The sequence below is a fragment of the Lampetra planeri genome, chromosome 5 (assembly GCF_965212315.1).
Source record: "Lampetra planeri chromosome 5, kcLamPlan1.2.h2, whole genome shotgun sequence".
NCBI lineage: Eukaryota > Metazoa > Chordata > Hyperoartia > Petromyzontiformes > Petromyzontidae > Lampetra > Lampetra planeri.
The window spans coordinates 9,262,921-9,275,494 of record NC_136111.1 but is presented as its reverse complement, the minus strand read 5'-3'; the positions used below and the strand labels follow the sequence as shown (position 1 = coordinate 9,275,494).

Here is a 12,574-nt window from a genome sequence, read left to right as displayed (position 1 = left end):
GCGGGACAGAAGAGTTTCGAGGTGAATTGTTGCAGGCGAGGGTTGTGTTGTGGTTCTGAGCGTATACGTGGGCGAGTGTTGGGCTAAGCGAGTGTTGTGTTTTGGGTGCGAACGAATTTTTTATGTTGGGGTGACTGGACAGGTGAGTTGTGGTGAGTGGTCGTGGCGAGTCGGCGTTTGGGGTGAGCGTACTGATCTGGCACCAGGGTCCGGTGAACCCTGGGGGGCAGCTGCAGGTGAACTTCTGGTCGCTGTCCACCTCTGCCGAGCACTGCCCCCCGTTCTCGCACGGGTTCACGGCGCACACTGGCCCCACTGTCGAACGTGGCATATTAATTAGTATATAATATACATTCAGTATTTCGGTTGCTGAACGAATACATTATAAAGTCACATTCATTACATCACAAAGTGCTTGCCACAAATGAACCACAATACCTTGCTGATCTCGTCAAGGAGCATAAACCATTACGCAAACTCCGGTCATCCTCACAGCAGCGGCTTTTGGCTAGCGATCGAACAAAGACGGTCACTGCATCGCTGCGTGCTTTCAGATGCGCTTCTGCGGCCGTCTGGAACACCCTTCCGATATTAGGAAGGCACTGGGGCTATGCACTGAATCTAGATTGAAAACGAATTTCTTTCCTGCTTTGTGTTTAGTTTGTTGTCCTTCCCTCGCACCTCCGATGAGCACGATTGGCTACGTACGGTGCGAAAGTTCAATATACATAAAAAGCATTGGCTGCTTCAAATCTAGATTTGACGACTCCTGGGTGAGGAAAACAGGGCGACCATTTACCTTAAAAGTTATACTGGTAGGAACGAAGTGGACCAGACACCAATAGATGAATGTGTCCGTCCGTCCGCGTTTGTCCGTCCGTCCGCGTTTGTCCGTCCGTCCGTCCGTGTATCAACATCGCCCCCTACTGCAAACACTTGGCATAACCCTGTCCGACAAGATGGCCGCCCGCTCCCCCTGCGATCTGTGAATTAAACAAGATGGCCGTCGCTTCCGGCGCATCACGGCAAAACTTTAAACTTCGCTTCAAAATTACTTTACTGAAACGCAGCACGTTTATTTAAAAAATTACTTTACTGAAACGCAGCACGTTTTTTTAACACAGACAAGAAACATTTATTAACACAGAGACGAGATACATTTAATCGCCTTATTTGTGCACGAAAAGCACGGCGCAAGGCCTAGTGCGGCAGGCTTTGCGAGGCCTAGTGCGGCAGGCTTATTAACACAGAGATGAAACGCAGCACGTTTATTTAAAAAAAATTTACTTTACTGAAACGCAGCACGTTTTTATAACACAGAGACAAGAAACATTTATTAACACAGAGACGAGATACATTTAATCGCCTTATTTGTGCACGAAAAGCACGGCGCGAGGCCTAGTGCGGCAGGCTTCGCGAAGCCTAGTGCGGCATGCTTATTAACACAAGAGATGAAACGCAGCACGTTTATTTAAAAAAAAAATACTTTACTGAAACGCAGCACTTTTTTTAACACAGAGACAAGAAACATTTATTAACACAGAGACGAGATACATTTAATCGCCTTATTTGTGCACGAAAAGCACGGCGCGAGGCCTAGTGCGGCAGGCTTCGCGAGGCCTAGTGCGGGAGGCTTATTAACACAGAGATGAAACGCAGCACGTTTATTGTTGTTGTTGTGCATATTGGCAGTGGTGCCTGACTCAGCTGAATCTGCAGCCCGGCAGCAGCAGAGCAGAGGCAGCGAGAGGCTCGTCGCTGCTGCTATTCACTCGCTTATAGTTCTACCGTGTTCACTACATCTCTGTCGTGTTCACTACATCTGCTGTGTTCACTACATCTCTGCCGTGTTCACTATCATCTCTACATCTCTGTCGTGTTCACTATCATCTCTACATCTCTGTCGTGTTCACTACATCTCTGTCGTGTTCACTATCATCTCTACATCTCTGTCGTGTTCACTATATCTCTGTCGTGTTCACTATCATCTCTACATCTCTGTCGTGTTCACTACATCTCTGCCGTGTTCACCACATCTCTGTCGTGTTCACCACATCTCTGCCGTGTTCACTACATCTCTGCCGTGTTCACTACATCTGCTGTGTTCACTACATCTCTGCCGTGTTCACTATCATCTCTACATCTCTGTCGTGTTCACTATATCTCTGTCGTGTTCACTATCATCTCTACATCTCTGTCGTGTTCACTACATCTCTGCCGTGTTCACCACATCTCTGCCGTGTTCACCACATCTCTGCCGTGTTCACCACATCTCTGCCGTGTTCACTACATCTCTGTCGTGTTCACTACATCGTATTCACACGCAAGTATTTCTACTTGTGCTGCAATCTTTGATTATTTAGCTGCTGGCTGCATGTTTGGTGGCGATGCTACCGTTATAGCAGCACCAACTGCGGTTGGTTCTGGGTCCATGGAAACGACGCTTTTCACTGCGAGTTTGTAAAGGGTTCCAGCAGCAAATGCGGTCTCTGTTTCAGCAAGCATCTTTTCAACGTGGGCGTCCAGACAACCATTGGGGTCTTCAAAGTCATGGTTGTTTTCGGTATCCATGTCGTGCACGCGAATAAAAACTCGAAGTGCCAAACAAACACTGCTCAATGTAGTACTGTTATATGAATATGCCAAACGCCCGTTTATTCAACTCTATGTAGACGACATAAAATGCACCAAGGTGCCGTTTATTCCCTCTATTTTATTTCACCTTTATACTAGTAAATGCATTCGAGTTTCCCCATCTAAGGTCAATTAATCTCAGATGTGATCGTTTGGAAATGAAAGACTACGAGTCTTTAAATCTCACAGCGTTTCTTGTCAAAACAAACACTTTTAATTAACGTTACACTAGAATACAGTAATTTTTTCTTTAACTCCTCTATACCCGGTCGATATCCCTGTACCGGTACTAAGTATTATTCCTACCAGCCCACCCCGCAGGGTCCTGTTATCGTCCGTCCGTTTGTCCGTTGTCCGTCTGTCCGTCCGTGTAGCAACATCGCCCCCTACTGCAAACACTTGGCATGACCCTACAAAAACCTTTAGACTCAGTGACGCTATCCTGGCTAAACAAGTGTAACATTCCCTTATAATTCCCTCAGATAGCTTTTAATTAAAACATTTAAATTAATGAGGCTTTCCTGGCTAAACACGTGTAACATTCCCTTATAATTCCCTGAGATAGCTTTTAATTAAAACTTTGAAATTAAATAAAAAAAAACTCACAGCGCCCGAAAGCCTACAGCTAGGTCTAGGCCTGAAACTCTCCCTTCGTATCGTACCCCCGCGTGTGTGAAAGGGAGTTAATGTTTCACAATGTTACATTCCCTGATTTTTTAAAATAGAAACATTTAAATTTAAAGCTTTTACATTAATAATTATAACATTTAAATTATACATTAATAATTAAAACATTTAAATTAAAAATTAACTCACAGCGACCTAAAGCCTACAGCTAGGCCTAAAGCATAGAACTAGGCCACAAACTCTCCCTTCGTATCGTACCCCCGCGTGTGTGAAAGGGAGTTAATGTTTCACAATGTTACATTCCCTGATTTTTTTAAATAGAAATATTTAAATTTCAAGCTTTTACATTAATAATTAAAACATTTAAATTCAATATTAACTCACAGCGACCTAAAGCCTACAGCTAGGCCTAAAGCCTAGAAATAGGCCTCAAAGTCTCCCTTCGTATCGTCCGATTAGGTGTAGCAACATCGGCCCCTACTGCAAACACTTGGCAGGACCCTACAAAAACCTACAATGGGGCTTTCCTGGCTAAACAAGTGTAATAATACATTATGTTTATATTCTTTGGTTATTCGTTCCTACTAGCCCACCCCGCAGGGTCCTGTTTCCGCTCGTTTATCGTTTAGCCAGGAAATTCCTCATCGAGTCTCAATGCCCTTTTCAGGAGGGTCCTGCTATGTGTTTGCAGTCGGGGGCGATGTTGCTACGTGTAATCCCAATTGAGCAATTTCTCAGGTAATTAAGTCGGCATTGGGATGTTTGCCAAAATACCAGTTGTATTGATAGCTATGCGAGAAACCGGAGGAAACCCATGCAGAACAGGGTGAGAACACAGTCCACACAGAAAGGCATCCGAGTTGTGCGTCGAACTCGAGGCCCTCTTTGCTGCGAGGCACGAGTGTTACCACTGCGCGACCCTGCCGCCCCACGATGGGGGAAAGTCGTCACAGAAGCAAGTTTCACTTCCCGTGGCATCGCAGTTTTGGATTAATCCAAGAAATCTGTCTGAAATTTTCGTAGCTATGCCAGTTTTCACATTTTGTAAGATTCACCTAAAAATGGGTGCCATCCCTAGAAAGACAAAGACCCCCCCTTCCATTTAGCTTTATCAGACTTCGGATAAGTACTGTTAGAGAGCACCTACAAAGGCCGGCACGGTACACGATTGGGTGGGTGGCCATCACCCACATCCGACCACGCCAGGTACTCATTTGACCAGTTCAGATAACCGTCACCGGTGTTTTGGTCGTGAGCAGGAATTGAACTCGGGTCATCGGGTTTCGTAGCGCAGCGCGCTAACCGCTACACCCCCCCGCCCCAACCACATCTCTGACGCACACGTGCGCGCACGCCTCGTCGATGCCACGTGTCACCCTCACCTGTCTCACAGCGACGCCCGGAGAAGGGGTGGATGCAGTCGCAGGTGAAGGTGTTCAGGGACGAGGGAGACACGAGACACACTCCACCATTCCGGCACCGTACGTTACGGCAAGGGTCCCAAACTGAGAGGCACGCGGGAGAAACGCAGGGAGGGCAGGGGCATGGGAGGCTCCTTTACTGCCAGAGCGTGTTCCAGGCGTAGGACATGCACCGACAAACACGTGGGACCCGCGGCCTTGTCTCTTGTATCACCGTGTTGTGATTGAACTCGGCTTACATGCGCAGAGGAGTCAAGTACGATGCGTACGTTCACCGTGGCCTGATTTATTCGCCAACGCAGAAGACACATGCAGTCGTAGGGAGCTTGCACTGAGGCACCCATCCCTCGTATCCCCTTCAGGGTCCTCCTCGACCCTTCCTAACCGTTCCCACGTTAACCACCAATTCTATCCCGGTGACCCGAACCGCCCTCGGAACGACACCACTTTTCCCTCTTTTGAGTTTTGGCGGTCCTTTCACTCAAAATCCTCTCCGCCAATTGCCCTGAAGACCACCACCCTTTGTCCCCCCCCCCCCCCTGTGTTTCCCCAATCAGGCGCACGTGCGCGGCCAGCCAGTCGGTGAGTGAACGGTGGGAGCCCGAGCTCTGGCAGCATTTGCAGCGTGTGTCGATTGGCGCGCGCTTTTTTCTATCCGTATTGCATTTTCATACAACTGTCAACCCCTTGTCAGTGTCCTCTACCTTATTACAGACCAGTTCAGGCCTTATCGGTCATCCTGTGCCGTTGTAAATCTCAACGTTCATCCTACAAAGTCCCATCACAAGGGAGAAACACAGACACTTTTTTTTTTACCCGTATTAAAACGGTTGTACTGCCGTATGGACCTGAAAACTCAATTTCCCTGTACAAGAATGCAGGTAAACCGTATGGTTTGACCGGTATGCATTTCAAACAATACAGCCGTCAAAGCCGCTTGTTTGGCTGTGGCGTAATTAATAAAATATGATATGCCTTTCAGCGATTGTACACGTGTTAGAAGCACCAGTCTTGACTGGCCTCAGCCTAGGCCCTAGAGGATCCGGTCTCTTTTACCCTTTCCCGTTCCGAGAACGAATCGCATTAATTTGATTTAGAGAGGCGTGGCGCTGCTGTTTTTAAAGACGTTGTTCTGTACTCGCCGCAGATAACTGTAGGGACATAACCGCACTGATATCTGGCGCTAAACTATGCTACACGCCCTCCCACGTGGCCTTTTATGTTCTGATTCCGTTCGGAAATCAGAACGGGAAAGGGGTTTTCTGCCCTTTACGCCTCGGCCAAAAAGTCTCCTCTTGGCTTTTTTGTGGATTGGTGTGGAGTGCGCTTTGTGTGTTACAGATGTGTACGCGTGTGTGTTATGGTCGTGTGAGTGTAAGTTGTGTGGTGTGTTTTGTGTTATGCTATGTGGGTGTGTTGTGGTGCGTGGCCTGGGCATGTTAGGGTGCTGTGTGGGGCGGTGTGTGCGTGCTACGCTGTTGCGGCGTTTTTGTGGATGTGTCGCGGTGTGTGGGGTGGTGTGTTGGGGTGGTGTGTTAGGGTTGTTGTGCTGCGCTATGTGGTAGTGTCGTGGTGTGCAGTGCGCTCTGTGGGTGTGCGTGTCACCTTTCTCGCAAAAAGTCCCATGGAACGGTGGGTGACATTTGCACGTGAACCGAGAGCCCACGGCATTGCACTTGGCACCGTTTTGGCATGGTTTCATGTTGCATGGGTCTGCACACACACATACACGGAACATGGAATGTCCACTCACATTATTTCGAGGGCACACATTTCCTTTACATTGGTAGTTGGGCGATGGTGGCGTACGCCCATAATGCAATGCTGTGGAGGCGAGGGTTGGTCAATCATACATATGTTGCGTCGAAGTGCCATACCCTGGCTTGCCACGAGCATATAGTACAGCAAAAATGTGGACTCCACCTGTTATCCTCTGTATGGGATATAGTGTTTCCCCATCGCACACATGGATATTCCTTAGGCGCTCTGGATTTTTTCCACATGTAAACACTAATTAATTGACCGATAACACTGTTGGTGCTTATCTGTGGTTACTCGCACCTCTTAGTCTTTATCTGTGTGTGCATTACAAGTTGAAATTATTACGTTTTAATAGGAGTGTAACCCTATGTGATCTTGTTTTCCCATGACCCATCGTCCTGTGACCCTTTTCCTCGTGATCCCCTGGCCCTATGACCTCACCGATTCGGTCATTGATGTTCCAGTAGTCGTAGTTTTGCTCGGAGTTGGCATCGGATTCATTGGACACAGGCTCCTCTTCATCCAAATTGTACTCGATCACTGCTTGCAACAAAAACACAATAACAACAATCCTCTACAACTACACGACAAAAAAATGACAGACCTCTACACAACCACAGTGACTCATCCATAACAACTCCACCACCAGAACGATCACAGGTCTTTATTATTCTCTCGTATGGCCTATGAATAACAACCATTCGAGGTTGTAAGTGATGTAGCCAATCAATTGCTTTGTCTGAAAGTCAGTGAACCGCAGTTCCACCGCCTTCAACTTATATTTGGGGCAGTGCGAAGTTCTACAGTCCAGGTTTGCATTTTTAGTCACAGTTGCACACTGTAGACAGAGCCTTTGATTTCCACTTATCCATTAGGTATCCGCATTTTCTTTCGTAGTTTGTGCAGATCCGGTTAAGCGCTGGCCATTGCTTCTGCGGAAGACCGGCAGTTTGGCAGTGGGCGTGCGTTTGTTGGGCACGTTGCTCGAAGCCCACGAGTTGGTCCTCTATGACCACATCAACAACAATCATTACACTGTGACCACCGCTGCCACAACAAATACAGTCCTCCAGCACAGCGGTTTCTCAACCCTTTTTTTGGCGACTGTACCCCTCGTTGAATTTTGTTTCCACCGAGCACCCCCTTGCCTGGCCCAACGTGGTTCTGAGAAATGAATGTAGGAATAATGAACATCAATATTTGAACCAATTGTCCATAACTGCAAGCGAATTAAAACAAAATAAACGGACGCTCTGCATGCATGACGTCATTTGTTCGCACTGGCTGGATAATCTTGGAAACCACATTGTTTAAGATCAATGAGTTTAGGTATTTTACATCGTTTTAATTTACCATCCGGATTTACATTTTATTGGTAGATTCATACTCGATTATTCACCAATGACTCCTCTGCATGATATAATTTCACAATTTTATAAATAACCTCACGTACCCCCTGGGACATTGCCACATACCCACAGGGATCCGCGTACCCCCGGTTGCGGACCACTGCGCTAGCATTACACCAAAAATCACACCACGACACCTCAAAACAGTACCATCAATGAATTCCAGCAACAGGTGAAATTGTGTCGATTGGTTCATGTGGCCTGCATGGCCAGCCACCGAATGCCCAATCAGCTTCTGTTTGGCCAAATAGAGGAGGCTAAACAGGTTTATGACAGGCTAGATAAGAGATTGGCTGATGCACTGATCTATTCGGTGAGGATTTGCAGCTGAGTAGATCTATAATGATCGGTACCAGCAGTGTCAAGATCAGCATCTACGGAGGAGGCTTGTGATGGACGCTACTGGGCAGTTGAAGGTAGTCGCCCTTTAATAACAGTGGAGAGAGGGCAGAGGAGCGACGCTCACAACAATGAGCAGGGCGCTGGGAGGCTAAAACACAGCAAGGTGGCACAGTGGGTAACATCGGTGGTGCATCTGCCAGTTCTCTCAGTCAGTTGACCTATACCACAGATGTCTCTCCTGTGACCGACCACAAAACCTAGTCTGGCACGAGGGTTCCAGTAGCGTCATCGCCACATAGCAGCACATGGATTTTGTTGTACTTCCATACAACTGTGTTTGTGTGTGACCATGATGATGTTTCATTGTGTGCGTGATTGTGCGCGTGTGCGTTACATTCTTCTGTCGGGCAGTAACCCCATTTCCCATCTTTGTCCAGTTCATGTGTCGTTGCACACCTATACACGCACACGGAAAATGACAAAAATCCCGCATGTAGATCACACATAATGTTTAAGGCGAACGTTGTTAGCGAGCATCTATTAAAGCCGCTGTGAGCATGGGAGGGTGTGAGTGTGTCACGGAGTGTGTGAGTGAGCGTGTTGGGGTGTGCGTGCTTCGAGGTATGCGTGTGGAGTGTTTGTGAGTGCGTCTGTGTGCGTTAGTCACTTAGTGGCGAATGGCGGTTGTTGTTGTTAGCGAGCATCTATTAAAGTGTTAGCGAGCATCTATTAAAGCCGCTGTGAGCGTGGAAGGGTGTGAGTGTATCACAGAGTGTGTGAGCGTGTCGGGGTGTGAGTGTGTCGGGGTGTGCGTGTGTCCGGGGGTGCGTGTGGAGTGTTTGTGAGTGCGTCTGTGCGAGTTCACACCAGGTTTTTCCCTGCCCGTCTGGCACGCACTCCTGGTAATCGACTCCTTTGTGCGAGAATGGAAAGTGGCAACGAGCGCCATGGCGAGCCGTTCCACCCGACACGAACACTGCAGACGCACACGCCGGCACACTCGCTCACAGACTGACACAACAAGACAGAGATCCCCCGTATAGCCTTCACAGACTTGTGGGGAAAGAGAGGTTAGCGAGCACCCATGAAGCCTGGCACGGTCACATGAGGGGGTGGGAAGCCAGCACCACACCCACCCGCTTTTGTCTCCCAAGTGGTGATGTCTACACACCGCATCAGGTTCTCATTTGAGGCTGAGTCGACCTAGGGAAGGCCCAGGACAAATTTAGATAAGTCACTGTTGTTGGTGGCTGTGAATCGAACTCGGACCACCGGGTTCAAGAGTGCAGCGCACTCACTGCTGCACTACTGTTCCCCACACAGACTGGCACACGAAGACAAAGACACACCCTGACACACATGCACGCACTTACACGCACACACACTTGCACAATTACACACACATGTACACATACACACACTGACACATGCACACTACTTCTTCTGTTGTATGGCTGATGAAGATGCAGAAGCAACAGTAACTCTGACCCTAGGTGTCTGCAGGTGCTCAAATGAATCCAGTGACCCCAGAGTCTCACAGATGACCCCTGCCCCAATGACTTCATGACCCCATGGCACGGGTCTCACCCCTTTGTCTTTGCCGTCTCCTTCCTTCATTCTTGTTCTCCTTGTCCTGTTCACACACACACCCATCCCAGTTAGACTCCGGGCACTGGCTCGCTGCCGCAGTTGGCGAGCACCTATTGTGTTCATGATGCTTCTGCAATGATTATTTACAATTTGCAGTTTGAGTGAAGTTTAAAAATCACAAGTAGAAAAAGTATCATCATTATTACCACCAATCCGCATGATCAGCAACGGGGACTACACATGATGGCCAATGCCAAAACAGTATATAGCTCGGCTGGCCACTGGTACCAGAGGTGCATTACAAATGCGCGAACATGTTCCCGTTCGTTTTGGCTGAATTGATGATAGCACATCAAACCAACTCCATGATGAGACTCTATTATCTCCCAGCCTACTTATTTGTTTTTTTTATAATGATTTTGTTCATCTGGGCTCTTTTGTCAAACCATCACGCCCTGTCAGTCATGGTGGGCGTTTGACCATACTTCACCACGCCGCTCAGTGCGAGTTGCTGAAGTGAATGGACAAAGAACCGGTTTAGATATTGCTCGCGATCGATGCCAGCCATGGCCAGGAAGCGAACTCAGGTCGCTATGTTCATAGTACAATGCGCTAACCGCAGCGCCACCGCTCCACTCCCCACCACTCCACCAAGATATTATTTAAATGCTGACATCTCATAACAGTACTCTAATCAACTCAAGTATAGTATTAAATACGATCACATTTTAAACGGATTGGCTACGGCTACATGACTCGATCTCTAATGAGCGCGACATTGTCTGATTGTGAAATCCAAACAGTATTGTGCCTGGTGAGTAATTTGATGGGTTACTACCACCAGGGTTTGCCAGGTGATGTCGGCATGGGGCTGGGATGTGGCCAGGATGTGGCCAGGTGGTTGGCAGTCCCGAGTACGCAACGTGGCGGGGTTTTCTCCACGTTTCCCCCCTTTTCCTCTCACATGAAGCTACGCACCACTTTATGAACGGAACAGGCCAAAATATCCGCCGATGCAGCAGCGCCATCCGGAAAAAAACAAGTCTCGGTGAAGCTTTCCTGGATAAATATTGCGATGACCATTGCGATGTTGCCGCAGTTGGCGAGCACCTATTGTGTTCATGATGCTTCTGCAATGATTATTTACAATTTGCAGTTTGAGTGAAGTTTAAAAATCACAAGTAGAAAAAGTATCATCATTATTACCACCAATCCGCATGATCAGCAACGGGGACTACACATGATGGCCAATGCCAAAACAGTATATAGCTCGGCTGGCCACTGGTACCAGAGGTGCATTACAAATGCGCGAACATGTTCCCGTTCGTTTTGGCTGAATTGATGATAGCACATCAAACCAACTCCATGATGAGACTCTATTATCTCCCAGCCTACTTATTTGTTTTTTTTATAATGATTTTGTTCATCTGGGCTCTTTTGTCAAACCATCACGCCCTGTCAGTCATGGTGGGCGTTTGACCATACTTCACCACGCCGCTCAGTGCGAGTTGCTGAAGTGAATGGACAAAGAACCGGTTTAGATATTGCTCGCGATCGATGCCAGCCATGGCCAGGAAGCGAACTCAGGTCGCTATGTTCATAGTACAATGCGCTAACCGCAGCGCCACCGCTCCACTCCCCACCACTCCACCAAGATATTATTTAAATGCTGACATCTCATAACAGTACTCTAATCAACTCAAGTATAGTATTAAATACGATCACATTTTAAACGGATTGGCTACGGCTACATGACTCGATCTCTAATGAGCGCGACATTGTCTGATTGTGAAATCCAAACAGTATTGTGCCTGGTGAGTAATTTGATGGGTTACTACCACCAGGGTTTGCCAGGTGATGTCGGCATGGGGCTGGGATGTGGCCAGGATGTGGCCAGGTGGTTGGCAGTCCCGAGTACGCAACGTGGCGGGGTTTTCTCCACGTTTCCCCCCTTTTCCTCTCACATGAAGCTACGCACCACTTTATGAACGGAACAGGCCAAAATATCCGCCGATGCAGCAGCGCCATCCGGAAAAAAACAAGTCTCGGTGAAGCTTTCCTGGATAAATATTGCGATGACCATTGCGATGTTCCTGATGTTATTGACGGGGTGCTGCTACGGCCAATAATGGGTCATGCCACTGACGATGATGCCAGTGCTGCTGTTGCTTCTGAAACTCACGAAAAAAATTACGTTTCTGTCACTCATGATGCGATTTCTTCTGATTGATAATGGATATTCGAGATGATTATTGTTATGGATAGTCGAGATAATGATTATAGTTCTGACGATGCTGTTGATCGTAGTATTGCTTATGTCGCTGCTGATGATGGTGATGCCCTTCTGCGGGCCTCTAGAACGCTCTTCCTTCCGATATTCGGATGCCACTGGAGCTATGCACTTTTAAATCATTTAGATTGAAAACGCATTTCTTTAGAATTGCTTTTTGTGTGTTTAGTTTGTTGTCCTCCCCCCGCACCTCCGATTAGCACGGATGGCCACGTCCGGTGCGAAAGATGTTCAACAAAGTCCATACATCCATGTGCAGTGTGTTGATTGTGCTGACGTGTGCACGGTTACCTTCTTTTTTGCCTCGGCGCTATTCCCCAAGGCACACAAGAAAACAATGGCGACGACTGACCACCGCACCACGATGATTGACCACCTCATCACGACGACGGCGGCAGCAGCAGCGGCGGCGGAGACGAGGGCTTCGTTACGCACTCCGGCAGTCTCTCCCACGACCTGTTACACCTCCTCCTCCCCCTACTAAACCTAAACCTCACAAA

General features: G+C 47.9%; 1 protein-coding gene across 1 annotated transcript in view; it reads right to left on the bottom strand.

The window, feature by feature from the left end:
• LOC144718812 (factor VII-activating protease-like) overlaps positions 1-12,574 on the bottom strand; it is an 18,499-nt gene extending 5,925 nt beyond the window's left edge. Inside the window, exons 1-8 of the mRNA XM_078594363.1 lie at positions 12,366-12,574; positions 9,782-9,827; positions 9,062-9,170; positions 8,589-8,650; positions 6,885-6,983; positions 6,288-6,395; positions 4,644-4,766; positions 193-315 (exon numbers count right to left, since the gene is read on the bottom strand). Of these exons, the coding sequence (XP_078450489.1) occupies positions 193-315; positions 4,644-4,766; positions 6,288-6,395; positions 6,885-6,983; positions 8,589-8,650; positions 9,062-9,170; positions 9,782-9,827; positions 12,366-12,455 (760 nt within the window). The 5' untranslated portion in view covers positions 12,456-12,574. The remainder of the gene's footprint in view (positions 1-192; positions 316-4,643; positions 4,767-6,287; positions 6,396-6,884; positions 6,984-8,588; positions 8,651-9,061; positions 9,171-9,781; positions 9,828-12,365) is intronic.